The 25237-nt window shown below is 52.5% G+C and overlaps 14 protein-coding genes across 14 annotated transcripts; 6 read left to right on the forward strand and 8 right to left on the reverse strand.

The window, feature by feature from the left end:
* The first annotated feature begins 55 nt into the window (after positions 1-55).
* BD324DRAFT_639089 (SCO1/SenC-domain-containing protein) lies at positions 56-1090 on the forward strand. The gene is made up of 4 exons (XM_022017188.1): positions 56-386; positions 421-708; positions 745-874; positions 913-1090. Exons 1-4 carry the CDS (start codon positions 272-274, stop codon positions 1055-1057), a joined length of 678 nt encoding a protein of 225 aa, XP_021867968.1. The 5' UTR covers positions 56-271; the 3' UTR covers positions 1058-1090.
* Positions 1091-2522, reverse strand: BD324DRAFT_639092 (hypothetical protein). Its single transcript, XM_022017189.1, has 3 exons — positions 2094-2522; positions 1854-2056; positions 1091-1801 (listed from the first exon to the last, which is right to left on the reverse strand). The coding sequence occupies exons 1-3, from the start codon at positions 2463-2465 to the stop codon at positions 1204-1206; spliced, it is 1173 nt and encodes a 390-aa protein (XP_021867969.1). The 5' UTR covers positions 2466-2522; the 3' UTR covers positions 1091-1203.
* A 20-nt stretch (positions 2523-2542) lies between these two features.
* On the reverse strand, positions 2543-4007 carry BD324DRAFT_210415 (hypothetical protein). The gene is made up of 10 exons (XM_022012185.1): positions 3940-4007; positions 3837-3902; positions 3785-3799; positions 3464-3744; positions 3383-3428; positions 3086-3139; positions 3037-3047; positions 2831-2998; positions 2756-2794; positions 2543-2714 (listed from the first exon to the last, which is right to left on the reverse strand). The coding sequence occupies exons 2-10, from the start codon at positions 3837-3839 to the stop codon at positions 2663-2665; spliced, it is 669 nt and encodes a 222-aa protein (XP_021867970.1). The 5' UTR covers positions 3840-3902; positions 3940-4007; the 3' UTR covers positions 2543-2662.
* BD324DRAFT_639106 (hypothetical protein) lies at positions 3880-4968 on the reverse strand. The gene is made up of 2 exons (XM_022017190.1): positions 4585-4968; positions 3880-4545 (listed from the first exon to the last, which is right to left on the reverse strand). The coding sequence occupies exons 1-2, from the start codon at positions 4764-4766 to the stop codon at positions 4221-4223; spliced, it is 507 nt and encodes a 168-aa protein (XP_021867971.1). The 5' UTR covers positions 4767-4968; the 3' UTR covers positions 3880-4220.
* Positions 4969-5044: 76 nt separating this feature from the next.
* BD324DRAFT_210498 (hypothetical protein) lies at positions 5045-5982 on the reverse strand. Its single transcript, XM_022012186.1, has 2 exons — positions 5497-5982; positions 5045-5446 (listed from the first exon to the last, which is right to left on the reverse strand). The coding sequence occupies exons 1-2, from the start codon at positions 5734-5736 to the stop codon at positions 5150-5152; spliced, it is 537 nt and encodes a 178-aa protein (XP_021867972.1). The 5' UTR covers positions 5737-5982; the 3' UTR covers positions 5045-5149.
* A 772-nt stretch (positions 5983-6754) lies between these two features.
* Positions 6755-7792, forward strand: BD324DRAFT_584742 (mannose-6-phosphate receptor binding domain-containing protein; the record flags this gene model as incomplete). Its single annotated transcript, XM_022013704.1, has 4 exons — positions 6755-6972; positions 7012-7126; positions 7163-7338; positions 7378-7792. The coding sequence occupies 4 exons, from the start codon at positions 6755-6757 to the stop codon at positions 7790-7792; spliced, it is 924 nt and encodes a 307-aa protein (XP_021867973.1).
* A 449-nt stretch (positions 7793-8241) lies between these two features.
* BD324DRAFT_643832 (nife hydrogenase-like protein) lies at positions 8242-9672 on the forward strand (the record flags this gene model as incomplete). The annotated part of the gene is made up of 8 exons (XM_022017571.1): positions 8242-8257; positions 8298-8365; positions 8405-8525; positions 8563-9037; positions 9077-9147; positions 9185-9243; positions 9284-9394; positions 9430-9672. The coding sequence occupies 8 exons, from the start codon at positions 8242-8244 to the stop codon at positions 9670-9672; spliced, it is 1164 nt and encodes a 387-aa protein (XP_021867974.1).
* A 117-nt stretch (positions 9673-9789) lies between these two features.
* Positions 9790-11260, reverse strand: BD324DRAFT_643833 (hypothetical protein; the record flags this gene model as incomplete). Its single annotated transcript, XM_022017572.1, has 8 exons — positions 9790-9936; positions 9980-10051; positions 10086-10264; positions 10302-10426; positions 10466-10695; positions 10732-10872; positions 10917-11027; positions 11072-11260. 8 exons carry the CDS (start codon positions 11258-11260, stop codon positions 9790-9792), a joined length of 1194 nt encoding a protein of 397 aa, XP_021867975.1.
* Positions 11261-11504: 244 nt separating this feature from the next.
* Positions 11505-11820, reverse strand: BD324DRAFT_584823 (putative ubiquinol-cytochrome c reductase complex 7.3 kda protein; the record flags this gene model as incomplete). The annotated part of the gene is made up of 2 exons (XM_022013708.1): positions 11505-11564; positions 11689-11820. Coding segments are annotated over 2 exons (192 nt in total), but the record flags the coding sequence as incomplete, so codon positions are not given.
* A 761-nt stretch (positions 11821-12581) lies between these two features.
* BD324DRAFT_653965 (putative B-type regulatory subunit of protein phosphatase 2A) lies at positions 12582-15137 on the forward strand (the record flags this gene model as incomplete). The annotated part of the gene is made up of 9 exons (XM_022018731.1): positions 12582-12605; positions 12701-13223; positions 13264-13460; positions 13500-14228; positions 14274-14401; positions 14439-14540; positions 14576-14864; positions 14907-15038; positions 15075-15137. 9 exons carry the CDS (start codon positions 12582-12584, stop codon positions 15135-15137), a joined length of 2187 nt encoding a protein of 728 aa, XP_021867977.1.
* A 400-nt stretch (positions 15138-15537) lies between these two features.
* BD324DRAFT_653966 (translation protein SH3-like domain-containing protein) lies at positions 15538-16301 on the reverse strand (the record flags this gene model as incomplete). Its single annotated transcript, XM_022018732.1, has 2 exons — positions 15538-16136; positions 16196-16301. The coding sequence occupies 2 exons, from the start codon at positions 16299-16301 to the stop codon at positions 15538-15540; spliced, it is 705 nt and encodes a 234-aa protein (XP_021867978.1).
* A 534-nt stretch (positions 16302-16835) lies between these two features.
* BD324DRAFT_210985 (hypothetical protein) lies at positions 16836-20780 on the forward strand. Its single transcript, XM_022012188.1, has 4 exons — positions 16836-16971; positions 17023-17878; positions 17926-20530; positions 20586-20780. The coding sequence occupies exons 1-3, from the start codon at positions 16954-16956 to the stop codon at positions 20439-20441; spliced, it is 3390 nt and encodes a 1129-aa protein (XP_021867979.1). The 5' UTR covers positions 16836-16953; the 3' UTR covers positions 20442-20530; positions 20586-20780.
* Positions 20781-22115: 1335 nt separating this feature from the next.
* BD324DRAFT_643835 (hypothetical protein) lies at positions 22116-23276 on the forward strand (the record flags this gene model as incomplete). The annotated part of the gene is made up of 2 exons (XM_022017573.1): positions 22116-22362; positions 22384-23276. The coding sequence occupies 2 exons, from the start codon at positions 22116-22118 to the stop codon at positions 23274-23276; spliced, it is 1140 nt and encodes a 379-aa protein (XP_021867980.1).
* Positions 23277-23363: 87 nt separating this feature from the next.
* Positions 23364-25080, reverse strand: BD324DRAFT_639126 (hypothetical protein). Its single transcript, XM_022017191.1, has 6 exons — positions 24808-25080; positions 24696-24756; positions 24568-24652; positions 24327-24526; positions 24003-24283; positions 23364-23947 (listed from the first exon to the last, which is right to left on the reverse strand). Exons 1-6 carry the CDS (start codon positions 25048-25050, stop codon positions 23678-23680), a joined length of 1140 nt encoding a protein of 379 aa, XP_021867981.1. The 5' UTR covers positions 25051-25080; the 3' UTR covers positions 23364-23677.
* Positions 25081-25237: the final 157 nt, after the last annotated feature.

Raw genomic sequence — 25237 nt, forward strand, 5'->3', positions numbered from 1 at the left:
TGGACGATCGAGATTTCGAAATCTTAGCTGCAGCTGGATCAATCTGCTGTCATTTGCTCATCTCGACGCAATATGAGCTCCATGCGAAACAGCATCGCCGTTTTGACCAGCTCAGCCCGAGCATCAGGATCTAGATCTGTCCGCACTCCTGCCAAGCTGGCAAGGATCAATCCTCTGCCGTCTCGTAACCTTGCCGGGAGGACATACGCGACGAGAGAGTCTGCCACCAGGGATCGATCACAAGTTGGCGTATGTCACAGCAACGAGCTCCATGCTGACAGACTCAAAGCCTGCGACCTGGAAAGCTGCACTCTTGTTCGTCGCTACGGGAGCTGGACTCTATTTTTACTTTGAGAATGAAAAGGAGAAGCTGAGGCTGAAGAAGAGTGAGTCTTGTCAAGAAGCGTACTGACGATACAGTCGCGGAACAATCGACCAAGTCGATCGGTAAACCATCGATAGGCGGTCCATTCAATCTCGTCGATGCCGATGGCAAACCATTCACAGATCAAGACCTGAGAGGAAAATGGACATTGATGTACTTTGGTTTCACCCATTGTCCTGATATTTGTCCTGAAGAGTTGGACAAAATGGGTGCGGCGGTGGATCTCATCGAGCAGAAACATGGACTCGGAGCCGTCTTACCCGTTTTCATCTCTGTGGATCCGGCTAGGGACAGTGTCCCACAAGTCAAACAGTACATTCAAGGTGAGTCATGGTAGTGCGTGCAGCTGAAGTGACCAGACTTTCATCCTCGTATGATTGGTCTGACTGGAGACTATGAGTCTGTCAAGAGGGCATGTAAATCATACCGCGTCTACTTTTCTAGTCCGCCGAATGTGAAACCGGGCGAAGACTACCTCGTCGATCACTCGTGGGTCCAGGTCTCGGTGTTGATGACTGATCACGTAGCATCTTTTTCTACCTCATGGACCCGCTCGGCCAGTTCGTCGACGCTTTCGGCAAAGCCACCAGCGCTCACGAGGTCTCTGTCAAAACGATGGACGCGATGAAACGGTGGGAAGCAGCGGGCGGGAACAAGGCCGCGGGAGTGTGAGGGAATCATGTCATCTCGCGTGTTATATGTACAACTCTCAACATGCCACCAGATTACGCCACCCAATCCAGTATCGGTTAATCGTCCACGAACAAAGATCGCAGATCTTGATTCCAGTCCAGCAATGTTCGGCTGGCATGGTAGAATCACAACTCCATAGGGTTCTCTCTCGTGCCTACGACCGTTTGCGAGCGACCTGGCGTGGAGGGCACCGGAAAAGATCGCCTTTTGAGCTTGCTATTACTGAAAGGCTTGAGCTTGCTCTTGTCGACCCGAGATCCAATCTTGCCACCGCTAGAAGGGGCTGTATAATCTGGAGGATCTTGTTGCTCGGGTTTTCCAGCGTGCTTCGGAGTCGCAGTCATTGAGGCTGTCGGGCCCTTGCTGGCTCGATCTGGTCCCTCGCCTGGCTGCTGTCCACTAGAATCGTCTTCCCAGGGATTACGGCGTACAGCTCCTGCGTGCTCATGTCGAGGGACCTCATCGTGACGAGGATCATTTCCACCCACTGCACTCATCATGTCGTCTTCCGGTAGAACGTCTGCAGCTGAAAACTCCGCATCATCCGAGGCGTCTCCCTCTGCGCTGTCCTCCGGAAACAAGGCTTGCAATTCATCCACATGTTGGATAACCTTGGCCACAAAATCTAGAGTATGCTCGACCAGACCTTGAATATAGCCAGCATGATACGTTGGATCGAATGAAATCATCAGACTCGCAGCGGTCAACTTGGACTTTTTCAATCTGGGACCAAAGTCAGCGCGAGAGGCATTCTACATCGGGGAAGGCTCCTCACCCTTGAGCTTGATTCAGCCATCGATGTACCGTCTGTTGATAAGTCGCAAGACGCTGAGCATACGCCTCAAACTTTTTTGTACGCATGAATCGATCATCCACTGATCCTTCAGGAGACTTCTTGAGAGATGAAGGGAAATACTCTGAAATGATGGGAGCATATTGATCGACTTTTGCCGAGCTGCAGATGAAGACTGCGGCGTGCTGACACCGTCAGAATGAGTCGACTCTTGTAGCTCACATAGAGTCGGAACCTCAGGGACAATTCTGCCAGTTGGACTGAATAATGCCCATTCTCACCACCTAACACCATCTCCTCCAAAACTTCCACCTCGTCGCTCGAGAGGCATCCATGCTCGTCCAATCTCGACTCTGGCACCTGTCTGTCCTGTAATTCACGCACGAGCTCCTGCTCCAATCTCAACGCCTCGCTGGCTTCGCTAAAGACGCTTTCTGCAATTTGTTGAAAGGTCGCTAAATACGTCAAGGCCGTGGGCAGGAAATTGAAGAGTGGTTCTGGCGCGAGCAAGAGGTGTAAAGCCTCTGCGAGCTTTTCAAGGGTCGCTGGCGGGTCTGAAGGAGGAGTGTAGGTGGAGAGCATGGACGTTGTCATGTTGCAGTCATGATGTATCAGAGAGGGACACGACAAATGCAATGTTGTCGACAATAGTCGACGCGCTTGATTTCGTGGCAGGCAAGACGGCGTGCATAATAATCGTTACAATCGTCTCTGACATTACTAGATGAACCCATGGTCATGATGTTCTCCGAGCAGATCCCAAGCACAAATTCCCGGGAGCCTGCCTTTCCTCAAGCTGTGCGCAACGCCGCCGCCGTATCCTCCTTCTTTTGCTCCTTCTCCCTGACAAAGGTATCAGTGTCTCTGGAGAATTTGGTACTGACTTTTTCCTTCCATACAGGATCTCTCGCCGAACCCGTGCTCTATCTTCGTCGGTCTCCGCGTCTTCCTCGGCGTACCTGATGGCTCTTATACGATCCTGGTGCTCCCTCTCTTCAGCTTCGGCATTCTCCTTGAGCTCTTGAGATTTCTCCTCTTCTGTCTGCTCGTGTGAAAGGCCGACAGCTGATTTGAATTTGGTGACGAGGTTCTTCTCCTTCTTCGTAGCGGAGCCGTATTTGCCAAGTCTGCATCGATCAGCTTCGAATCCGTATGCATGACTTGCCCCCATAATGTCTGGGCGTCGTCAGCGATTCTCTGAACCCCTGACTCACCATGACACTCTTGGCTATCTTGACGTGAGACAAATCTGCACCCTTGTCTTCCATCTGAGCAACGAATGATCGAAAGTGCTGCGGGATCAGGGGTGTTCAGAGAGGCTACTCACAGCGATTGAACTTCTATAGTGCCCGCTCAGGGGATTCAGACTCTTGATCAAGCCTTCTTTCACAACAATGATGCCTGCAGAGGTCACTTTACCGCCTCCAAGGACTATCGAGGGTCAGGGTCGGCCACAGTCGATGGATCTCACACGAAGAATGCTGAAACTCTCCACTCTTCTTGATACCGACAAAAAAGTTCATGTTCAGGTCGGACACGTAGATCCAGGTATTCCGTCTGAGCAGTCAGGAATAATAGCTCACGTCACTCGCCTGATCGTCTTCCGCAACAGCTTCTTCTTGATACCCTTTGGTCCAAGCTTATTCTTCTGCCTTGAGAACCAATTGTTACCGTTCGGCTTATCGAGTCCCACGTAGTGCGTGTCTTCATTCTCATGTAGATCCGATCCGGCGGAGTAGCTCGCCGAGGAGTCTGAGGTGAGTGAGGAAGAGTCTGATTCATCACCAGGTGTGAATCCTGTCTTGCGATCGTCATTTGGGATGATGCCTTTGCCATGTCCGGCGTCTTTCCATCGATTACGGGCGGTATCGACCTGCAGATGTAAGCTCGGGAACGACCCAGGACTGACTAGCTCGTCGTTCCTGTCCCTGGGGAGTGAGTAGGGGCAACTAAGGTAATACCTACCATCTCAAAAGCCCATTGTCATCCACATAGACCAGGTAGTTGAGCCTCTGCTCGCCCGACAGATACCTATGATATCAGGCCGTGGCTCAAATTTCCAGCTCACAGGATACGCTCCCTCTCCAACCGCTCTCTTGGCAATTCTTCGAGGTCTAGGTTCTTGCCCTCTCCACGATCCAGCCTGTTGTACCATCAGTCATGTAAATTGTATTCACTCGCCATCGGAAAAAGTTGTCTTCGGTGTCCGACTCCTTCCATGCTCGAAAGTAGTACTTCATGTTGCTGCCTTGGTGGCTTTCAGCGAGAGCCACCATATGCGACATACCATAACGATGCTTGCCATCAATCATCTCCAACCTTCCCGTCAGTGCCGAGCGAGGTTCAGGCTCACCAATGTTGCTGCTCCAAAGATTTTGACTGATAAGGCAATATCTCGTTCTCATCGCGTTCTTTCCCCACGCCCTTGGATAAGGTGCCCCAGAACGTCGCTCTCCGTGCTTTCCTAGTCTCCTCATCCAGTACCACACGTGGCCGAACATGACTCGCAGGCACAGGCGCGGCTCTCAGTCCATCCCCGTGCTCCATCCTCGCTGCTGCTTGCGCAGCCCGATGCCACCGCGACTTGACATCGTTCCGATTATCCAATTGATCTTCCGCATATTGCTTATCCTCTGCAGCTCGTTTCAGATCATCCCATCTGTCGCTAGTTGACCTAAATGTGTCAGCCTGAATGCGGGCCTTGTGCACATGCATTTTCGTAGCTGCATGCCTTGTCTGATAGCCTCTCCAATGTTTCTGGAGAGTGACGGCTGCTTCCTCCTCGGATAGATGTTGACGTGAGCTTGATTCGGGCTGTGTTGAGATGGCAGGCACAGGTTGTACCGTTGATGTTGTAGCCACGCCATCCCTCTGAGCATGGTTGATGGTCTCCATTGTTCTCTTGGCCGGTCCCAGACTTTTATAGGGGGTTTTAGAGTTTCGTAACCGGCAGGGTTGCGTTCCGTCGTTTCGTCGTGTGGCGACAGCGCTCAGCACAATATGTCAGTGCTAGAATGGAGCGCACTTCGTGGTGATGGCGAGCAGTACGTGCAAGATTGATCGACCGAGTCGCCTTGGTCATTCACAAATTGCTGCCTCATCCTCGCAGGAAATTCCGCTCAATGTTTTAATTTTGGACACTCGGATCAGGCACCATGACGTCACGAATCTGGCTCGGATGTTACATCCCATTTCATAGTGATCAGTATGCACGCTGTTGACGGTCCATGCTATGAGATGTTCGAGCCTATGATTCTTATGATGCACCAGGCCAGCTCTTACTCGCTCTCGGCGTAGTCCAAGCCCACCGACCAAGCTCTGTTCCTTTTGAAATCGGCCAATCTAGCTTCCAAACGTGGAATCATCATGTTGAAAGCTTGTTGACCGAATGGCAATCGTTCAGGAAGCAGCTCTCCAGAGGCTAGGATATCCAGAATCCTCCCGGCACCTTTGACCGGATCGAGAGGGGCTTTGTCTCTGGCTGAGTGTATCCACTCGACGATGGGCTGAAGAAATGGAACGGAAGTCTTGCTTTCAGGCGACTTGTCCAGGAATGGCGTCTTGATAGATCCAGGCTGGAATGTCAGGCATAAAGCAAGCGCATGCTCACCTGTATAGGCTTCACTTGCAAATCATATCCTTTCACTTCGTTTCTCAAAGTGTCCGCCAAGGCAGTGACTGCAGCTTTGCTAGTGCTGTAAGCACCACAGATGGCGAACCCATGCTCAAATACTTGAGTCGAATTGAAGACAAAGGCTGCCCCTTTGTTATCGACCATGTGAGGCACCAATTTCAGAGGTCCCCAAAAATTTGTATCGAACACCAGCTCCCAGTCCTTGAGATCGCTCTCTAGGATGCTACCCATTCTTGTCGTCCCAGCATTGAGGAAAACCCAATCGATCCTACCGTATGCATCTTTCGCCTCTTGGGCCGCAGTCTTGAAGGTCTGCTGTGCTGTCGAGCTGGATCACCTTGGCCCCCGCGTTGATGATGGTCTGCGGAGCCTCGATGGATCGATTCAAAGCGACGACTCGGTGTCCTCGTTTGAGAGCTTCCACGGCGAGCTCCTGGCCTGTGTGACGAGTCAGTCGAAATCTCGGGGAAGTGACTGACCAATACCGGAAGAGGCACCTGTGATCGGAATGACTTTGTCCGCCATGACAGCAGTGTGCGATCAGCGGAAAGGTCTGGCAGTGGGGCGCAACGTCTTATACGCACCCCGTACGAGCATGATATACCACGCCTTGGCTCTGACAGATGTGATGCTATCTCAGATCTGCTGACTCATACCATTCCTCATGTCGCGCGGCGTTTCAGATCTCGCTGATCGAGCTCAGTACTCATTCCTCAACAGGTGGGTACATACTCAAGACACGGCATCTCGCTGGGGATCGAATATGCATCCAAACGTCTCTCAAGGTGTGTGGCGCATGCCTAAAGCCCACATTGTTCTCGGACCAGAACATCCTCACGTTGGTCGACCGCATAATAGGCAGCTGCACCAGCGAGAGTCGACGGGCTGAAGGTCCTGCTCCTTCGGTGCTCAATGTCAGTGCTATTGAAGCACCACCCCAGTGCCATTTAAAGTATACGGGCCACAGACGATCGCACACCCCGAGACCCCCCCCCCCTTCCCCCGGCGCGGGACCCGCTCTCCCCCTCTCCCCCTCTTTCTTGAATTCGCGCCGGGAGGATGTTTCCAATGGCGTGTATGACTAGAGGTGCGGATCTCGCGCAATACAGCCCAAGCATGGAGCTGATCGCAAAAGTCCCTGGAACACATGCAGGGATACAGCTCGGCATGCTGCTGCGGCGTTCTCCGCCAAGCGCCGGCCCACCGCTGACGTTGCTTTGAGGATTTCATTGCCTCTATCATACACACCATGCCAGACGACAACCCATGCACATTGACACTGGAGAATGGGACCCATTACGACCTTTCCTCGCTAGCATCTGCGAAAGCAGACTACGAGACCATCATCAGCGGGACGAGCTACAAGTTGAATGTCTGTCGAGGAGTCGTCAGTGAAGTGTGGAAGCTCGATGACCCGGATTCGACAGGAGGGTTTGCGCATCGTGATAGTGGAGACTTCTCATTGGGGTGAGAACACACGCCAGGTATACGTGCTGACTTGTTCAGGCAAGTCAACACGACATTACACATTTCACCTTCGACCCATGAACCCATGCTCTACCTTCAGAATGGCTCGGCGTGTCCTTTGAATTCTGGAGAGTATGCCTCTACAGTCATTCGAGTGGGTCCTTGCACCTGACCCTCAGCTGAAGAACAGTTCATCTGCAGCCCAGAAGACTTTGACGCCGGCAAGCCGACCCTGGTAGCTGCATTACCTCCACTAGACTCTGGCAACCCGTGCCACTTTTTCTTCGAGTGGAAGACACATGTCGCTTGCAAGACCAATCCAAAGGCGGAGCTCAAGTCCCACCACCTCATAGGGTTTGGAGCCTTGTAAGTGGTAACTGGAGGTGCATCTGACGAACCTCGTAGCGTCTTCATCATATTAGCCTGGTTCATTGGTCACACTGCGTACAATCGATTCGTTCTGCAAAAGAGGGGAATGGATGTCTTCCCGATCCCGAGGATCACACGGCAGCTTCCCAGTCTCATGCCGACAGCCAGTGCCCCTTCCTCTTCTTCTAAGAAGCCCCGATGGGGTATCGGAAGACGGTCACAGAGAGGTTATAGTAACGTCAGGGCAGATGATAATGATGAGGGGGAGGGATTCGCTGGGAGATTCAGTCTAGAAGATGATGAGGACGATGTCGGAGGGCCGAGCGGAGGGGACGCGAGAGAGTTAGGAGGAGACACTGAAGCTTGGAGAGGACAACGAGGTCAATCATCGTCCAATCACGATACACAGGGGAACAAGCCAGGTGCTCATCAGGGTCTGGTGGATGTATAGTGGTGCATGCACTAGAAAAAGGTGCCACACTCGGCGTTTCCGCACGTTTATGAGAAGCAGCCCTTCTCGATCGAGCCCAAGTGGTCATAGTGATACATCTTGGTGCTCGACGTGCATGCACATCACCTCTAAGCATAGGGTGATCACCTCGTTCAGAGTAGAAAATGATGATCCGTAACTTGACTCCCTTGGCCAGGAGGCTAGGATCGACATCGACATTCCGCCCGATTACCACTTCCTCCGTCCGATCGCTAGCCACACCTCAATCCTCGCAGATAACTTCCGATGAGCCTGCTCGTCCAATAGCTGCAACGAGCAAAATCTTACCTGTGGACGAGTTCTCAGGATCGTGAGTCGTATTTCAGATCTTTGGCTTACTTATTTCCAGGCTTGGTGTACCGTTGGATGGTATCACGTCGTTGAAGGAGCAGTTGACCACTGACCCTAACATGAAGCATTTCACCGGTCAGCACAACCCTACTGGCGGCACGCTGATGTCTCGCAGTCAACTTTGGACCGCAACACCCGGCCGCTCACGGTGTGCTTCGGTTGATTCTGGAATTGAATGGAGAAGTGAGCCCGAATCCCCCAGGATGCCATACTTACTGCCAGGAAATCCTTCGAGCGGATCCTCACATTGGACTCTTGCATAGAGCCACGGAGAAGCTCATCGAATACAAGACCTATACTCAAGCTCTCCCCTACTTTGACCGACTCGATTATGTCTCTATGAGTGAGCTTATGTGTCGGAACTCGCTCACACTGTCCAGTGACCAACGAGCTTTGTTTCTCCCTCGCCGTCGAGAAACTCCTCAATATTCAAGTGCCCGACCGTGCCCAGTGGATCAGAACGCTATTCGGAGAGATCACTCGTATTCTGAATCACCTCATGGCCGTCTTGACCCACGCCATGGATGTTGGAGCTCTGACGCCCTTCTTGTGGGGCTTTGAAGAGCGAGAAAAACTCATGGAGTTCTACGAGCGAGTATCCGGAGCACGAATGCACGCCGCCTACGTGCGACCCGGTGGAGTCGCTTTCGACATCCCCCATGGATTGTTGGACGATATCTTCAAATGGGCCACTCAATTTTCCAGTCGAGTGGACGAGATCGAGGAGTTGGTCACTGGAAACCGAATCTGGAAACAGAGAACAGTCAACATTGGAGTCGTCACGGCTCAAGAGGCCCTCGATTACAGTTTCTCAGGTGTCATGCTGCGTGGAAGTGGTGTTCCGTGGGATTTAAGGTGGGTCATAGCACAGGGTGGCCGTTGACTCCCCTACAGAAAGGTTCAGCCATACGACAAGTATGCAGAGGTCGAGTTTGACATCCCGGTCGGCAAGAACGGAGACTGCTGTGAGAAATATCCCCTTATCTTCGGGCTAATAGCTAGACGACCGTTACCTCTGCCGTGTCCAAGAGTTCAGGGAGTCATTGCGAATTATCAACCAGGTGAGAGATCCATGCCGGATTCTTTTCTCACGTCGTCCAGTGCCTCAACAAGATGCCTGCTGGTGCCGTCAAGGTCGATGACCACAAGATTGTACCCCCACCTCGAGCGTCTATGAAGGAGTCCATGGAGAGTCTGATCCACCACTTCAAGGTGAGCATGATTCCGTTCTCTGCTGAGACTCGTAGCTCTTCTCTGAAGGCTACTCGGTCCCGCCTGGCGAGACTTACTCCGCCATCGAAGCTCCCAAGGGAGAGATGGGAGTATACCTCGTTTCCGATGGTACAAACCGACCGTACAAGTGCAAGATCCGAGCCCCTGGATTCGCTCACTTGGCGGGATCCGACTTTATGATGCGCGATCACTTCCTCGCGGACGCCGTCACTATCATTGGAACGATGGATCTGGTGTTTGGCGAAGTGGACAGATAAAGACAATGATTGGACCATGTTGTATAATTATGCATGAATACAGGTGCCGGGTTGCGTTACAGCTCGTGAGAATGATTCATCGTGTTTGACTACTGTCATTGTCACCACGCGTTCCACCTACACTGAGCAACATACCAGTTCATCCCCATGCCGTGCTATCCGTTGTCCGGGCGTTGGAGACAATCCAAGATATCCAGCTGTGAAAACTCTCAAGATTCGATTCCATCTCCTAAGTGCAGGTAATGACAAGGCCGAGGCATCGTCCTGGGTCTGGTCAGCCCTAGGAGACACATCACTCATCACTCACGCTTATCCTGTGCCAAACGTTTGGGAACGGAAAAGAGATGACGTGCAGGATACTGACGCCTCGCTCGACAAACTGACATCAGTCTCGTCTCCCTCTGTGTGCTCACAGGTACATGGTCATCCCCTATCATTCCTCGCCTCTGTCTTTGAGATGAGAACCAACCCTCTTCTCCAGCTTCCACCTCTACCAATCCCTCTTGACGGAGATGTCTATCCGCCTCGGACAGTTGATCAAAGAGCCAATCTGTTTCGCGATAGTAGGATGAGATCCGAGAGCGGGAGTTGCCTGAAAGGTCAGCCAGGTGTCATGATTTGTGACGTACCGAGCAGATCTAGAAGGACGAGGACGTCGATGGTATCTAAAACATTGGGCAAAGGTGCATATCTCCGCTTGGCAAGTGGATGATCCGGTTCGAGAATCGTATCCTCCCATCGTTGAGCCAAATGTCTCGATATAAGCTCACATCTCAACGCCATTAAGACCCACCTCGCACCGTAGATCGAATCCGTCGTTGTCCAATCATGAAAAGCCTCTTCACCATCAAAGAAGAGGATCTGCAACGTCGTCTCGGCCGCTTCTTCCTCGTCCAATCCATCTCGTAAGATCCCCTGACCAGCTTCTATCCTCTGTTGTCGGGCCCTGAGTAAGGGTGTGAGATTTTCAGCGAGGTCCAAAAGCATAGCACAAGGAGCCGCGGAGTCTGTCGCCCCGACGAACTGTGGCCGTCAGCTAAATGACACATCAGAGCTCACCTGATTGTCTGGATAGTTTGGGAACCATTTACTGTCGAAATGGGCTGCGAGGACAATCTTTCGCGGGGCCGACGGATCAAACGTGTAGATCAGGTTGGTGAAGTCTATCTGGCCAATCGGAGTGGTATCGGTGAAGGAATCCTTGAGGGAAAGTGAGTGGTGGTTGTACAGCTGTTGAAACTCACCTTTTCCTCGTGCCAGCCAAGGCGAGAGAACACTGTGGAGATGTACTCTTGGACCAAAGCACTGGAGTCAGTAGGTCCAAGAAGGCTGACCTCACTTATTCTGAGAGCCAGCTGTAGAGATGAGCACTCATCCTGTCGAAGACAGACTCACACACACGAGGCACCAATAGTTTGCCCAAATGGCCTTCATTTACATCTTGCCATTGGGGTGGATCTGACTCTGCCAAAGTCCGTACTTCTGAACTTGACAATGTGTAGAAATCTCTAGATTGGACCTCTGCTTGGCTGGAATGGAGGGAGAGAAGGGTGATGAGAATGAGAGGCACGGGTTCGAGGAGACGCATACCGCGTGCAAGTGATCGTTTTGCTAAGACGCTGAGTCTAGCGCAGATTCATGGTGTGATGCAAAGAGGCACAATGTCAAGGCTAGTAGTAGGTTCTTTTTCAATGGCATTTTTTGGGTAAACTGTCCGCACCAACTCAGGCGTCTCAGAACCTCATATGCCATGGAATGCATCGAGCTTGAAAAGGTTTCTATTCTCCTCATCGGCAGCCCAGCATGATCATGTGCGTCCTCCTCTCCAGTCTTTACTCGTCATCACCACCGCTCTGCTCAATATAGCGAGATCTGATGTCTTTCCATTGTTTCTAAGAGTGCAGAGCACATTGTCAGTGAGGGTTCTTTCAATGGGATTATAGGATATGAAGATCGCGCCGTGCCTCGCAGAGGGCATCCCGTATAGTCCTCTGCCTCGGAAGAAGCTTCACTCACCCCTTTGTTATGACGGTCCCACCAAGCCGAGGTGACGAGATCGTATCCGATAGAGAATCCAAACGCAGCGAGGAAGACAGAGGATACGAAGACGGGGTTCCGCTTGAAGATAGTGTTGTAAATGGGCTGTTGACATGCATAGGTGCGATTGGGACCATCGGAGATGAGATATGGAGATTGAGCAGGAGGTCCGTATTCGACATAGACATCAGAGAGAAAAGAGGGACAAGGGTTCAGATCGCACAGATGAGGGGCCGATCAAGAGTGAACCAGGTCAGCACGGGACCATCTCGCTTTTGAGCACTCACGGAGGCCATGTTGGGCAGGATTGGGATCACTTCTTGTGACCTAGAAGGGTGTGCGGCTCTGAACCTGATCGACTCCAGATTTCACAATCAGCATCCCCCCAAGAATCTTTTAATCGAGCCCCCCTTTTAACCACGGTGACGCTCTCCTCTCTCTCTCGCGCCGCTCTTCCGCCAACCGCGTAATTAGAGCAGGGGGGACATTGACCTTCAAGCTGGCTACGCTTCAGGCTCTTCCATCCACTGATATAACCATCTGAGGATCTGCTGGAGATCCCGTGGACATATTAGGGATTCTACAGTGCCTTGAAGTGCATACAACGAACCAGTGACAAGAGACATCCCGGATTTATCGACCTATAGCGTCATCCAACTTTGTGAGGTAACGACGGACCTCTATACACCTATCTGGCGGGCATCATAGTCGCAACAGCGGAAACACTACAACAGGTCAACTCAATCCTCGGTGACGCCGCAACTCTTCGTTCGCTCCATCTGGCCCGCACTCAACAGCTTGTTGACAAGTTTGACAACGTCGAACCCTTTGTTTGTCCCAATTTAGGAAGCATCCATCATTCCAAAAACAACATGAAGGGACTCAAGAAGGCTATAGTGAGTCGGCATGCTTGAGGGTGCAGATAGGTCGGGATAAGCGGTCTAGCGCACATCGTCCCCATCTTCATTTCTGTGCCACTGACACCCTGCAGAATCTGTCCAGAACAAAGTCTAGCGAAAAACAATCCAAATCCTCACCCAATGGTAAACCACTCCCTCCAAGCCTATCCACTCCTTCAGGCTCCGCATCTCCCGCCCCGAGCTCTCCGATCACCCGAAACAATCCATCCCCTCTGTCGTCAGAGACATCTCTAGGAACCGGTCAGGTTCCCGTCGTAGGTGGTGGACCGATCACTCCACGTAGATCCCCCGTATCGGACAAGACTTCGCCCGCTCCTCCTCTCGTCGTGATATCAGGTGCACCCAATGCCCTGGGAGGATCCGAGATGCCTTCAGATCCTATTCCCCATGCTCCTCACGGTCGGAATCTAGGATCACCCGATCGACCACTTGGACCTGACGGTCAACCTACGCCTCCCAAAGCTGGTCCGCTGAACAGGCTATGGGGACCCAAGGATACCATTTCAATCGTCGGCAAGACGCCTAGAAAGCAGAGAAGTAGTCGATTCTACGTCACGGAACGAGTGGACATTGAAAAGCTCCCAGACTTTATGGGTGAGCCGGGCAAAAACGTGACGATTGCTAAGATGTTTAGATATTCGACCTGACGATCGGACCGATTTGTTCATACAAAAGCTGCAGCAATGCCGTGTGGTCTTTGACTTTAATGACGCGAGTAGCGAGCTCAAGGGGAAACAAGTCAAGTCGCAGACTTTAAACGAGATGCTGGAGTATATCACGACTCAGCGCGGTGTCATCACCGAGGCGATTTATCCAGAAGTCGTGGGAATGGTGAGCGATCGCTGTCAAGACGATCGTTGACAATGAAAGTTCGCGACCAATCTCTTCCGTTCGATACCTCCCCAGGTCAATCCTAGTGGTGATGCCTTTGACCCTGAAGAAGACGAACCGGTCCTCGAACTCGCCTGGCCGCATTTACAAATCGTTTACGAATTCTTCCTTCGATTCGTCGAAAGCCCCGATTTCAACACCAACATTGGTAAACGATACATCGACCAGGCGTTTGTTCTCCAGCTTCTCGAATTATTCGACAGTGAAGACCCAAGGGAACGGGATTTCCTAAAAACCACACTTCATCGTATCTATGGCAAATTCCTCAATCTCCGAGCGTTCATTCGTCGACAGATCAACAATGTATTCTTCCAGTTCGTCTACGAAACCGAGAGACACAATGGAATTGCCGAACTGTTGGAGATATTAGGCTCCATCATCAATGGCTTCGCACTACCGCTCAAAGAAGAGCACAAGATCTTCCTCACTCGTGTTTTGCTACCACTGCACAAGGCAAAATCGTTAGCACTCTACCACCCCCAGCTGGCTTATTGTGTCGTCCAATTCCTCGAAAAGGATTCAGCATTGACCGAAGACGTCTTACTCGGATTACTTCGATACTGGCCCAAAGTCAATTCGCCAAAGGAAGTCATGTTTCTGAACGAAGTGGAAGAAATTCTCGACGTGATTGAAGCCACAGAGTTTGCGAAGATCATGCAACCGCTCTTCATCCAGTTGTCAAGATGTATTGGATGTCAGCATTTCCAGGTGAGTGTCTCTAGGTGCCAGCAAGCAGTCACTGATCCGTATAAGGTGGCTGAGAGAGCCCTTTACTACTGGAACAACGAATACATTGTCAATCTGATGGGTGAACACATCACAGTCGTCTTGCCTATAGTATTCCCAGCGCTGTATCAAAATTCGAGGTCACATTGGAACAGGTGAGTGCTTGAGATGATGCTTTGCTGAGGTGACCAGGACTATCCACGGGATGGTCTACAACGCACTGAAACTGTTCATGGAGATCAATCCAGACTACTTTGAAGAGGTTCAAAACAACTACAAAGCCCAGAGACATATGTGAGTGGGGCCTTGACTGCATGTTCTGACCTCAGTGAGCACGAAAAGTCTGTTGCTCGGTACGAAGAATGGATGCGCCTGCGTGAACAAGCCGTGGCAAATCATCACGCCAGCGGATCATCAGAATCGCTGCCTAAATGGTTGACGGAGGACCCACCTGCTAAACCCGAGCCATTCCAGGATGAAGACATGACCGATGTCTCTGTCGACATGACTGCGAATGGGTTCGATGTCAGTGAGAGCTTTACGATGGATCGGGCCGTAGTGGCGGATGAGATTGTTCCTGTTGCCGATCCAGGCTTGGAATCGCGTGCGCAGACAACGGTGAGCTTTGCCAACCGAGACGCGCGCTGACGATCGACACAGCCCATCACACCCTCTGGTTTGACCGCGCACCCTGTACACACGAGCAGTCCCAGTAGTGGATCTCCACAACCGCCTCATCTGCGGAGAAAGTCCATCTTACCGATCGATCCGGCCGTCATGAAAGACCTTCAGGTGGGCAATATGCTCTACGTTGCTGATACAATTCAGTCACACAAAAGTCTTGAGGGTACCGTGCCAGCAACTAGTCCTCCGCCTGAAACGGATCAGTAAACAGCTCCGTTCGCACAGCATCTGCCTTTCCCAGTTCCCCACGACAAAATGGTGCTGACTCGATGGATTAGAGTGAGCGTGTATTATCTAGTATTTGAAGAAACAAGGAGGCGACATCCATTCACACCGGCGAGCGATCACCCTTCCGTATATATACCCCCTTCTTCTTATCTTCACCTTCTGTAACCCTTTGATCCGTTTTCTATACCCTACCTCCTAGCGTCTCAAGTGTCCAAGAGTATCTATATTTTCCCGTGCAACTTCAATACAACGACGGTGACGGTCCGCAGAGATACGGTGCGGAGTTGAGCACAACACAGTGTTGCACATCCTCAACATGCATTCGAGGCTTGCTCAAGCACAAAGCAGCGTTACAGTACGCCAGACACGATGAGTTCTGCTACCTCGACTTGACCGCTTTGCTCGCCTGCGCCGCGATTTTGGACAAGATATCTGGTCTGTCTCTGACCCAATATGCTTTTCTAGTGCCCAAATCTCTGCCTGGACCCTTCTTCCCTTTCGCGCTCTTGATGACTTTGACTTCTTTCAGGAGAGGTGAGCAGCATTTGAAGTTGTATTCTACGCCTATCCTCGAGACGACGTTCCGGACCCTGAAAGACGTATCGATCCCCCTATGTTTCGTACCGATCAACACGCCGGAGAACGATGTGGTTGCCGTTTTGGCGGCATTAGTCCAGGAAGTGACGGTAATGATGGATCCCGTCCTCAGACGTTCGGGAGATTTACGCGCGAAGAGGGTCGTACTGAGGGACAATGTATCGTATTGAGATCGAAGGTGTGAGTTCAAATGTTCAATGACGGACCATCCTTTCTTTGGGTGAAGCAGATTACGCCGAGGCGTAGGTGTCTCAAGAGTCGAAGGTTTGGAAACGATACTACTTGAGTAGGGATAAGAAGCCGTAGATTGGACCGAGGCCGAGGCCAAGGCCGCAGGGGAGGAAGATGGTGATGATGATGGTGATGATGGGTTGGATGCGGCTAAGAACCTGGTCAGCTTGGGAACAGTTACCACTGACAAGTCGCCATGCGCTGCTCACCCTGAGTGGACGCTTTCCTGATGGTGTCAAGTGGAAGCCGACTAGGTCCCGCGATACACCTCGCAGGAAGTGCCGCGCTGGACAGTGTTCTCAAGCTCCGTGACATGCCTTGTGAGGAGAAGGTGGTTCAGTGAACATAGCAACTCATCGTCAGCTCTGAGCTGAATTTCAATCGTTAGAAAACGCCCTGACGGGATCAAAGATATCAGTGTTTCCCATCATGCCACGTCATGCCTCATTCGCCTCGGAACCGTGTGCTCGAGTGATCCGAATTGCTGTCCCTTTGTGAAAGTGGTGAGCGTCACCTCGCCCCCCACGCACACACACACACACACAGAGTGGCAAAACATCATTCGTTCTTCTTGCGCAACCCTTTGGACTCAATCGACATTCTCGGGATATTCAGTGTCGGGTAGCCCGAGGCCAGATTGGACCCCCCCTGACTGGACACCTCGCGCGTGCCCAATCGAAGCTCCATCCCGACTCGGTCAATCACCTGGGGTTCTGCGTCATCGCTCGTGATCGCACACAAGTTATCACACCAGAGCCTATCCTCTCGTTTTGTGAACCACTTCTCATGCTCATCGTGTACATGCTCAACAGTGACTCCTCCATCTTTACACATCTCAACATCATCTTCTGCGAAAGAAGATACAAAATGGCATAGTGACGGATTCCTGCCAAATCGGCTCAACAACTAACCACAACTCGAAGTCAGGAACGGATCGGCTGCGACTGAACCGGTCTCGCCATCAAAAATGAACGAGGAACAAAAGGTCAGTGGTTGAATCTCTCATGACCGCTTTCTGCTGACCGCTTTCACTCAGACTGCTCGACAGGCCAAGCTAACAAAAGCTCTGTCTTCAGCCTACCTCGCTCATCAGATCCGAGACCTTGAAGGAAAAGTCAAGGATGTCCATGTTAAGGAACAGAAGCAATCTAGCAGCGGCACAGCGCAAAAGACTGGCCCAGCTGCCAATATCGATGCCGAATTTCCACCGCTCGGCAGCAGCGTGATCAGCACGGGACCTAGGGACAAGTCGAATGCTCAACGTCGGCCAGCCACGCGAGATTTGAACGATTTTCCTAGTCTTGGCGAGAGCAAGCACTCCAATCGCCCGGTGCAAAGCTTACAGACGGGCGAACATTCGTCAAATCATCGAATAGCGAATCGACAACATCGGCGCAGGAGTCCATCATTGGGCTCACACAACTCATCTCGTGAACACGGACAAGGAAGAGGACGAGGCGGGAGAGGACATAGGGGACGCAGAGGTGGTGGTGGAGGCGACCGCGACGGTCGAGGAGATCACAGACGCGGAGGTGGACGAGATCGATCCCGTAAGGAGCGTGTACAAGGCAGGATAGACGACTCGACTGAGAAATCTGGTTCGGGATCAGCTTCCGAATCCTCATCTTCATCAGCTACCGGGTCAGGTAGAAGCGAGAAACGGCGGAATGGTGCAGTTGCCGATGACAAGGGACATCGTCGTCACGGGAGAGACAAAAGACATCGCCGCGCGGGCAGCCGAGCTTCTCGAGATTCGAATGGTCGTCATGATGAAGATAAAGACAGACGCAAGTGGCGAGTCGTGGTTCTCGATTCATCGGCTTTGATGTGGGCTCCGAAACAGGTCAGAAGGCTTGTGAACCAAGGCTGGGAGGTCGTGGTACCGCTGGAGGGTGAGTGGTAATATTTGCCTGCCAAGACGCTCAGCTGATCGCCTCAGCCCTTCGTACTCTTGATCTGCTCAAGGGAGGCAACACGCCGTCTGCACGGGCTGCACGAGCCGCAACGAGGTACATTGAGCACGCTGCAAGGCATTTTCGGCCGATGGAATCTCGACACGACACAAGAGACGGACCTACATACCGTGGCGGCAGGGGCCTTCGCATTCAATCCGAACGCGAAGTCAAGGCCCCCGAGGAAATATCCTCGCTTCCTATCCCACCATCCAGCGGAGATGCCGATGAGACGTTGCCCAAATGGTTGATCAGCGTCTTGTCGTGCGCGGCGTACTTTACAGCCGTGAGCGTGGAAATGGCTCAAAACGATACGCATATACCTGTTCCAGGATTAACAGAGTTGGAAGAATCCCCAGCGATATTGTTCGTCGCCAATCCTTCCTTTGAAGGCGAGTACATGTCGGACAATTCGTTTGTGGAACGAGGGGAAGGCTTTCTCGTTTTGCAGGAGGCTCAGCGATTTGAGATCCCATTGGAAGTACTCAGGGATGAGGAGGAAGCCTTGGGCGAACGGGGTGCTGCTGGCGGAGGCAGAGGTCGAGGAGGAAGAGGCAGAGGGAGAGGCGGTGGACTTGGGCCGGGAGGAGCCAAAAAGGCCAGAGGTGGACCCAGAGGGGATGGAGGAGGTGAAGGAGGAAACGATAGAGAAGAGCCTACACCTCAAGTCAGGATTCTCGTTCGACCTGCTCAATTGGATCCTACGTCAAACGTCTCGCAGAGCATGACAGCTCAAAATGGACGCATTAGCTCCGGCACAGGCCTTGGTGCTCAAGCCGATATCTCATCTGAACGAAATACCAACGATACCGCTACAGACCAAATCAAGGGATCACCTGTCATCCCTCCACCAGTCATCTCCAGTCCCAGTGCTTCTCCTCGTCAGAGTCTAGAGCAAGATGGGCAGAAAGTAACCATAGCCATGGCTGGTGGTGCAGGACTTCGATCACACCCTTCTTCGCCTTTAATTCCTCCACCTCAATTCTCGCCTAGACCGGAACACGGTGTACTTGATGGATCACCTGGCCCAGCGCCATTTGCTGGATTTCCTCGCGGGCCGCCGGTGCACCTTGCGCAAGCACCTATTCCGCCTCATCCACCACTTCCACCACATCCGCCTCATCCCCCTCATCCGCATCACCCCCCTCACCCGCATCACCCACCTCATCACCCGCATCCCCCTCACCCCTTGCATATACCAGGACCTTCTGGACGCCCTCCGCCATTCTACCCTTCGACAGGTCCTGGCTTCAATCCCTTTGACAACAAGCCTCCACCTACTGCCCCTCCTCTTCTGCACTCCATCGGAGATCATTCGGTGCCACACCACAAGATTCGTGAACGTAATGACAGTCTTAGCAGTGGTTCCACAACAAGCTCCTCATCAGACGACTACAGCCAGGCATACAGTCATGGTAGCCGCCGGGAGGGATATCGACAAGGCGCAAATGCATACGCGCACGATGATACCTCTCGTGAGCAGTCTGGTGGATGGAGAGGCCAACCTCGCAATGGAGGGCCTGGACGAGGAGGTCCAGTTCGAGGAAGGGGAATTGCACTTTCAGGTCCATTCGCTTCTGCTCCGCCAGGCTCTTTGGGTCAGGGCACGAGTGGTCCTGACTTGGACCACTGGGCTGGCGACAGAGGTCGTGGACGAGGACGAGGTGGTCGCGGAGGCGGCTTTGAACGTGGTCGAGGTGGTCGGGGAAGTGGACGTGGAGCCGGGGGTGGAGGCGGAGGCGGTGAACCTGGTGGATTCACCCTGCTCCAGCGCCCTGGTCCACCTCGTCTTGCAGAATACTCTTCATTGGATGGTCCGGGCCGTACTTCGCTAGGGCAGGGATCTGCAGGTCGAGATCGAGATGGCGCCGCATCGTTTCGCGCGGAACCCCACGATCCATCTTTTGATCGCCCGAAACCGTCGAGCAAGCACCTGTGGGATGATCATCGATTTGGCGGTGGATCGTTTGAACCTCGACGAGCGAGTGAGAGGCGAGGGGGCAGGCGAGAAGGACACGTGCATGAAGAAGATCGTGAGAAGAGCGTGAGGGATCGTGAGAAAGTAGGCAAGCTGCTAGCCCAGGCCAAGGAGAGGAATGAGAGGGATAAAGAGAAGGAGAAGGAGAGGATGGAGAGGAGGCGTGAGAGGGAAGCGAGGGATCAGCTGCGGGCCGAGCAGGACAGGGACAAGGCTGAGAGGGAGCGTGATCGAGGTGAAAGGGATCGCGAGAGGGCAGAACGACAGGTGGAGAAGAGTGAGCGTGAACGCGAGAGAGCAGAAAGGGAGCTGGAACGGGCGGAAAGGGACCGTGAACGAGGTGAACGAGAGCGGGAAAGGGAGATGGAGCATGCTCAACGTCAGCGGGACAAGGAGCGAGACGGTCAGGACGTGGTGGACACTGTTGCATTCCACCGCCAAGGTCAAGAACAACCCGATGGGCCATCCGCTGGAATCTACGAGGACAAATCTACCAAGGTTGTCCTGCTTCGACGACCTGGCTGAACAGTGTCTGCTGATGCAGCTTCAAACCAAACAAATCAAACTGTTCAGTATCGGATCGCTTTCGGCGATTAGATCTCGACAAGGGAACGGTAAGCCCTGGCAACGAATGGCGCCGTGTATCGTAACCGACAGGCCGGAGCACAGGTTCCAAGGGTGCGTGTTCGGGGTCAAATCAAGATCTCTAGATTCGCACAGATCGGCGCATGCTGCATGCGCATGCATGCATCGCTCAATTTGGTATTCCGTCGGAAACCCAAGCGCATAGGACCATGCTCTCAAGCTAGGTAGACTGGCGAGGGCCAGGGCTCATGCATGGCATGGGACGGCCAAATGGACCTGCGACCCGTGATTCTAAATGAATATGGTATATAAATAATCCAAACGCTCACGCGGGGATGAGCCCCTATGGTTTCGGATCCGGCCTTTTTTTCATTTGCATGTTCATCTCAGGTGAGGGGGAGGAACGGGGTAGGGATGAAGAAGAAGCAAACAACACCTCTTATCAGAAGTCGTGAAGCCCAGCCCAGCCCAGCGTGGTATGAGTTACACCTCGATCCGGTGTATTTCCCGCCGCCTCGGGGCTAGCAAGTCTACAAGTCGCTCGGGTTGACGGTGTCAGTGTCATGGTCCACGGGGATATTGTGTGCACACTTGCGTGAGTGTACGACGCGGAGAGTCGACGAGTCACCACGTACGCTTTGTCACCGTCTATTAAAACTCGATTTCATTAGGGTCAGCTGGACTAATGCTTCATTAGGAATAGTGACACTAAACCTCTCGGGTACACGGTACCTTGGCTGAGCCCGCTTTCTCTCTCTTTCTTCCCCCCCTTCTCGCTTCGGTTCGGGTCCGAAAAGAAACCTCTCTGCTCCCCGCCTCGGCATGAGGGCTACAGGGGAGAGGGGCAGCAGCAGCAGCAGATATATTTTTATTATTAATTCAATTCGAGTCGAAGCCGAGATCTCTCTCTAACACGACGACAAACGAGGCCGGACAGACACAAAAAGACACGACAGCGCCCAGTCAGCGTCTCTTCTTCCTTTTTTTCTCTTTTCCCACACTTCATATATATATATCTTCATCTTGACCTCTCAGAGACTTGCACAACATCTGTTCTGTGCAACTGCTTGAGAGAGCGAGACACACATCCATCCACACACACACACTATAGACACCGCTCACACACCGGTCGTCACCATTTTTCACATACCACACTTGACCCACCTAACCACTTTCACCCTGTCTTCCACACCCCAACAACCAACCCAAACCACATCTAGTCAACATGTCTGCCCTGCTATTGATCGCATCGCCCTCTCCACTTCGACTGACGGCCCTCACGCCTCCTCGTCGTCGGCTGCCCCCAAGTCAATCCTCGTCCGTAGGGACGGGGAGGGCAGCCAGACAACAGCACCTCCCACCGGACGGGTCACATTCGACACGGCATCATCAGGGCGATTAGAAGACAAGTCGACGACGACTGGTAAAAGGTCAACGATTTCAATCATCCAACTGGACAAGGATAACAACAAGGTTACAAAAACTACTACTTCGACTGCCGTTCTCAACTCGAGCAACGCACAAAACAAGCCAATCAAGACGAACATAGTTTCATCACCATCATCATCATCTCCACCTCCTCCTCCCTACACTTCGAGTGTTCGAGGAGACGAGATGCGATTCATTTCTGCCACTGCCAGACCGAGTCTCACCCCTCTGGGCTACCGACTTCTCCATCTCTCCGAATACAAGCTCGCCAATCTTGAGCCACGCGTCGGAGGTCGAGAAGACGGTGTGGCACTTTGGAAAGAAGTCGTCGTACGTGAAGCCGTACGAACCGCTTGGAAATCTGTTCAACAAGGTACAGTCGGTGATCTCACCGACTGGTCATCCAAGGGAGCGATGGGTCTCGACGTCATCGGTGAGGATGAAGAAGAAGAAGAAGAAGAAGAAGAAGACGACGACGAGGAGTCAAACAGTACCTCCTCGACCTCTTCAACGGTCGGACAAGAGCGACAATGGTTCGAAGATCTCGTCAACTCGCTCGGAGATGACGAGGTCGACGACGCCAGGACTCACGAATGGGCAGAGTCATTTGTCGAGACGGCCTTTGACGATATGGAGTATGATGACGAAGGAATCGAAGCATTCACCTTCCCTGCCATCTCTCCTCCTCTCTCGCCTTCTCTTCCTCCCTCTCCCGTCAACGGTCCACTGTCCCTCCCCACCGTCTCGCCGACACTCACAAGTCGTCGTCGTACCGACGTCGAGGTCATCATCGTTGGCTCGACTGACGACGCCGAACCCGAGGACGATCAGGACCTCGTGGCGGATATGACTATGTCCACCCGTGATTCTCCTTCGAGTCCATCCGCCGTTTCTCCGCCAAATCGACGCGTCAAATATCACTTCGGTCCAAAACCTGGCGACGGGGTCCACAGACCACTCTCGCCCGTCCTCGCCGCATTGCCGTCGCCGACGTGGTCACAGAAAGACAAGTCTGCGACATACGACCCTGACTGGAAGTCTACATTTGATCTTGATCAACGCGATCCGCTGGACGATTGCGCCGACGACGAATTCATGCTCCCTCCGCCTATGCACCGATCCATGTCGACCGATTCGGCCTGCAGCACAGACGACGATGAGGAATGCAATTGCGTGACTCCCCCTTGGCCGTCCGGCAGGAGCCTTGAGCAACTGGAGGACGACGACTCCGAGATCGAGATGAACTCGACAAAATTCAATCGAAAAGAAAAAGATATACCCAGACCCAATTCTGGATCATGGCTCGACTTGGTCGTAGATCGCTTGGAGGGCCTGAACTGTGAATGAGGTATCTGTCTTTTGACAAGACTTCTTGGGGTCTTTAGAGGAGAATGAGAAAACTTAGAAAACACCCAAAAAAAATTGACAATGCATCCTTTGTACTACTTAATGGGCAATCGCTTCGCGCTCAAGATTCCCTATCTTCTCAGACAGCACCGGACAGCTCCCTCGCGATGACCAGCTCTGAACCACGCAGTGAAGCATTCGTCTCTAAATTGTGCGGTTCCCAACTTTCATTTTCGCCAGTCCACTTGCAAGGTATTTGCTTGTACTTGCACCATCTTTCCATTTGCCCTTACGTAGACTGGGGCTAACAAACCCCCCCTCTTCGGCTTACGGTGTGAAGCCCAGAAATGATCATCGATGCACAAGATTCAAGTACATACCTCTCAACTTCCGGATGGTCCTTACGCCCACACCCCTTCAAGCGCTTCGATTTCCGTATCTTTCTTGCTCATCCCGAGCTCCTTCATAGCTCCGTCGATACCCACTTGCTCTTTGCTCGCGTCGTTATCGAGATCATGCACAATCTTCTTGCCGTCCTTGCCTAGCCACTCTGCGAGATCATGTGCCGAGGAAAGGAGCAGGAGCTCTCCGCCCGAATAGTCCAAAAAGCTGGGCGGATTGGCGGGAATGAAACGTCGATTGGCAAATAAGCCATCCAACTTTTTAGGATACTTATCATGCGTCAACATTCATATGAACGAGGATAATGACAAGGTCCATGCTCACGCTAGCGCGCTTGTCTTTGGGTATACTGGCTGCTCTTGGGTTGGTGCTTTCCGCTTCGGGACTCTTGACCTGCAAAGCCACTGCACCCTTTTCTGCGATGCCCAGATCACTTTGTACTTGACCAAAGTCTTCGGATGCAGGTGTCGTAATCTCGTAGGCCAGGAGGATCTTGAAATCACGCTGACGATCATGATCTGGAGAATCGGCCAGTTCATCCCTCGGCGAATGAAGGATATAATGACCTCTAGCAGCCGGTCGAGCAGCGGACTGGTGGCGTGTCCCTGAGATTGGTCTTTAGTCTTGAAGTGCTACAGGCTCGCTCACCCTTTGTCTTTGTCTCGTAATCGTACGCTCCAAACGCGTTCTTCAATTCTGCCTTGTCCGAACCGACGTTGCCCACCAAGCCCCAGATGACTTGTCGACTGGCGTGAGGATCCGGTAGTTTCTTCTTCCCAACCTCAATGATGCGGTGGTAGTGAGATTTACCGTACGGATGAGAGGTGGGAATCAGGAGGATGTGGAATCTACGATTGTCAGCGGTATCTGCGAGTAGAGCTGTCCTTACTTGGATATATCGTCCACTGAATCGACCTCCTCGGCATCGACCTTTGGTCGGTAGAGGAAGTAGATGTGACCCGACTCAAGAGTGCCTGAAGAGATGCTCAGTCGCGCTCTAGCTGTCGCTCCACGCACCATGCTTAGGTTCCTCAAGGATGCCACTCAGATGCGGCTCGTCTCTCGATGGCTTGGACTCCTACGTTACGGTCTTCAATGCCGGACGGTGGGACCAGAGTGGTCATCCCACCTCTTTGTTCTCATTGCTGGCCTCCTTCTCCTCCCCTGTCTCTTTCTCGTCCTCTGTCTTACTCTGATCCTCCTCATCATCATCCTCCTGTTTGCTCAATCCGATCTCTCCTTCGGAGACCTTGAGCTTGCCGTCATGTTCGGTCTTTGGCTTTTTGGATTTGGGCGTAGACTCCTGGGGAGCCGAACGCTTGTCGCCACTCTCCTCGGTCCCACTGCTCTTCCTGGATCTCGTAGACACCATTGATGCTTTCTGGTAATTATCCTCTGAACATTTGAGATGACAGACTCCGCCTATGACGATTGATCGATGCGGAGTCCCCACAAGACCACATGGTATTTACGTAATGAGCTTCTTGCCACTCAGCCCTTTATCTCTATCTGGTAGCAAGCCCCAAATAGCTTCACGACTCGTCATTGACCATCCCACA

Source organism: Kockovaella imperatae, assembly GCF_002102565.1.
Source record: "Kockovaella imperatae strain NRRL Y-17943 chromosome Unknown BD324scaffold_18, whole genome shotgun sequence".
Lineage (NCBI taxonomy): Eukaryota > Fungi > Basidiomycota > Tremellomycetes > Tremellales > Cuniculitremaceae > Kockovaella > Kockovaella imperatae.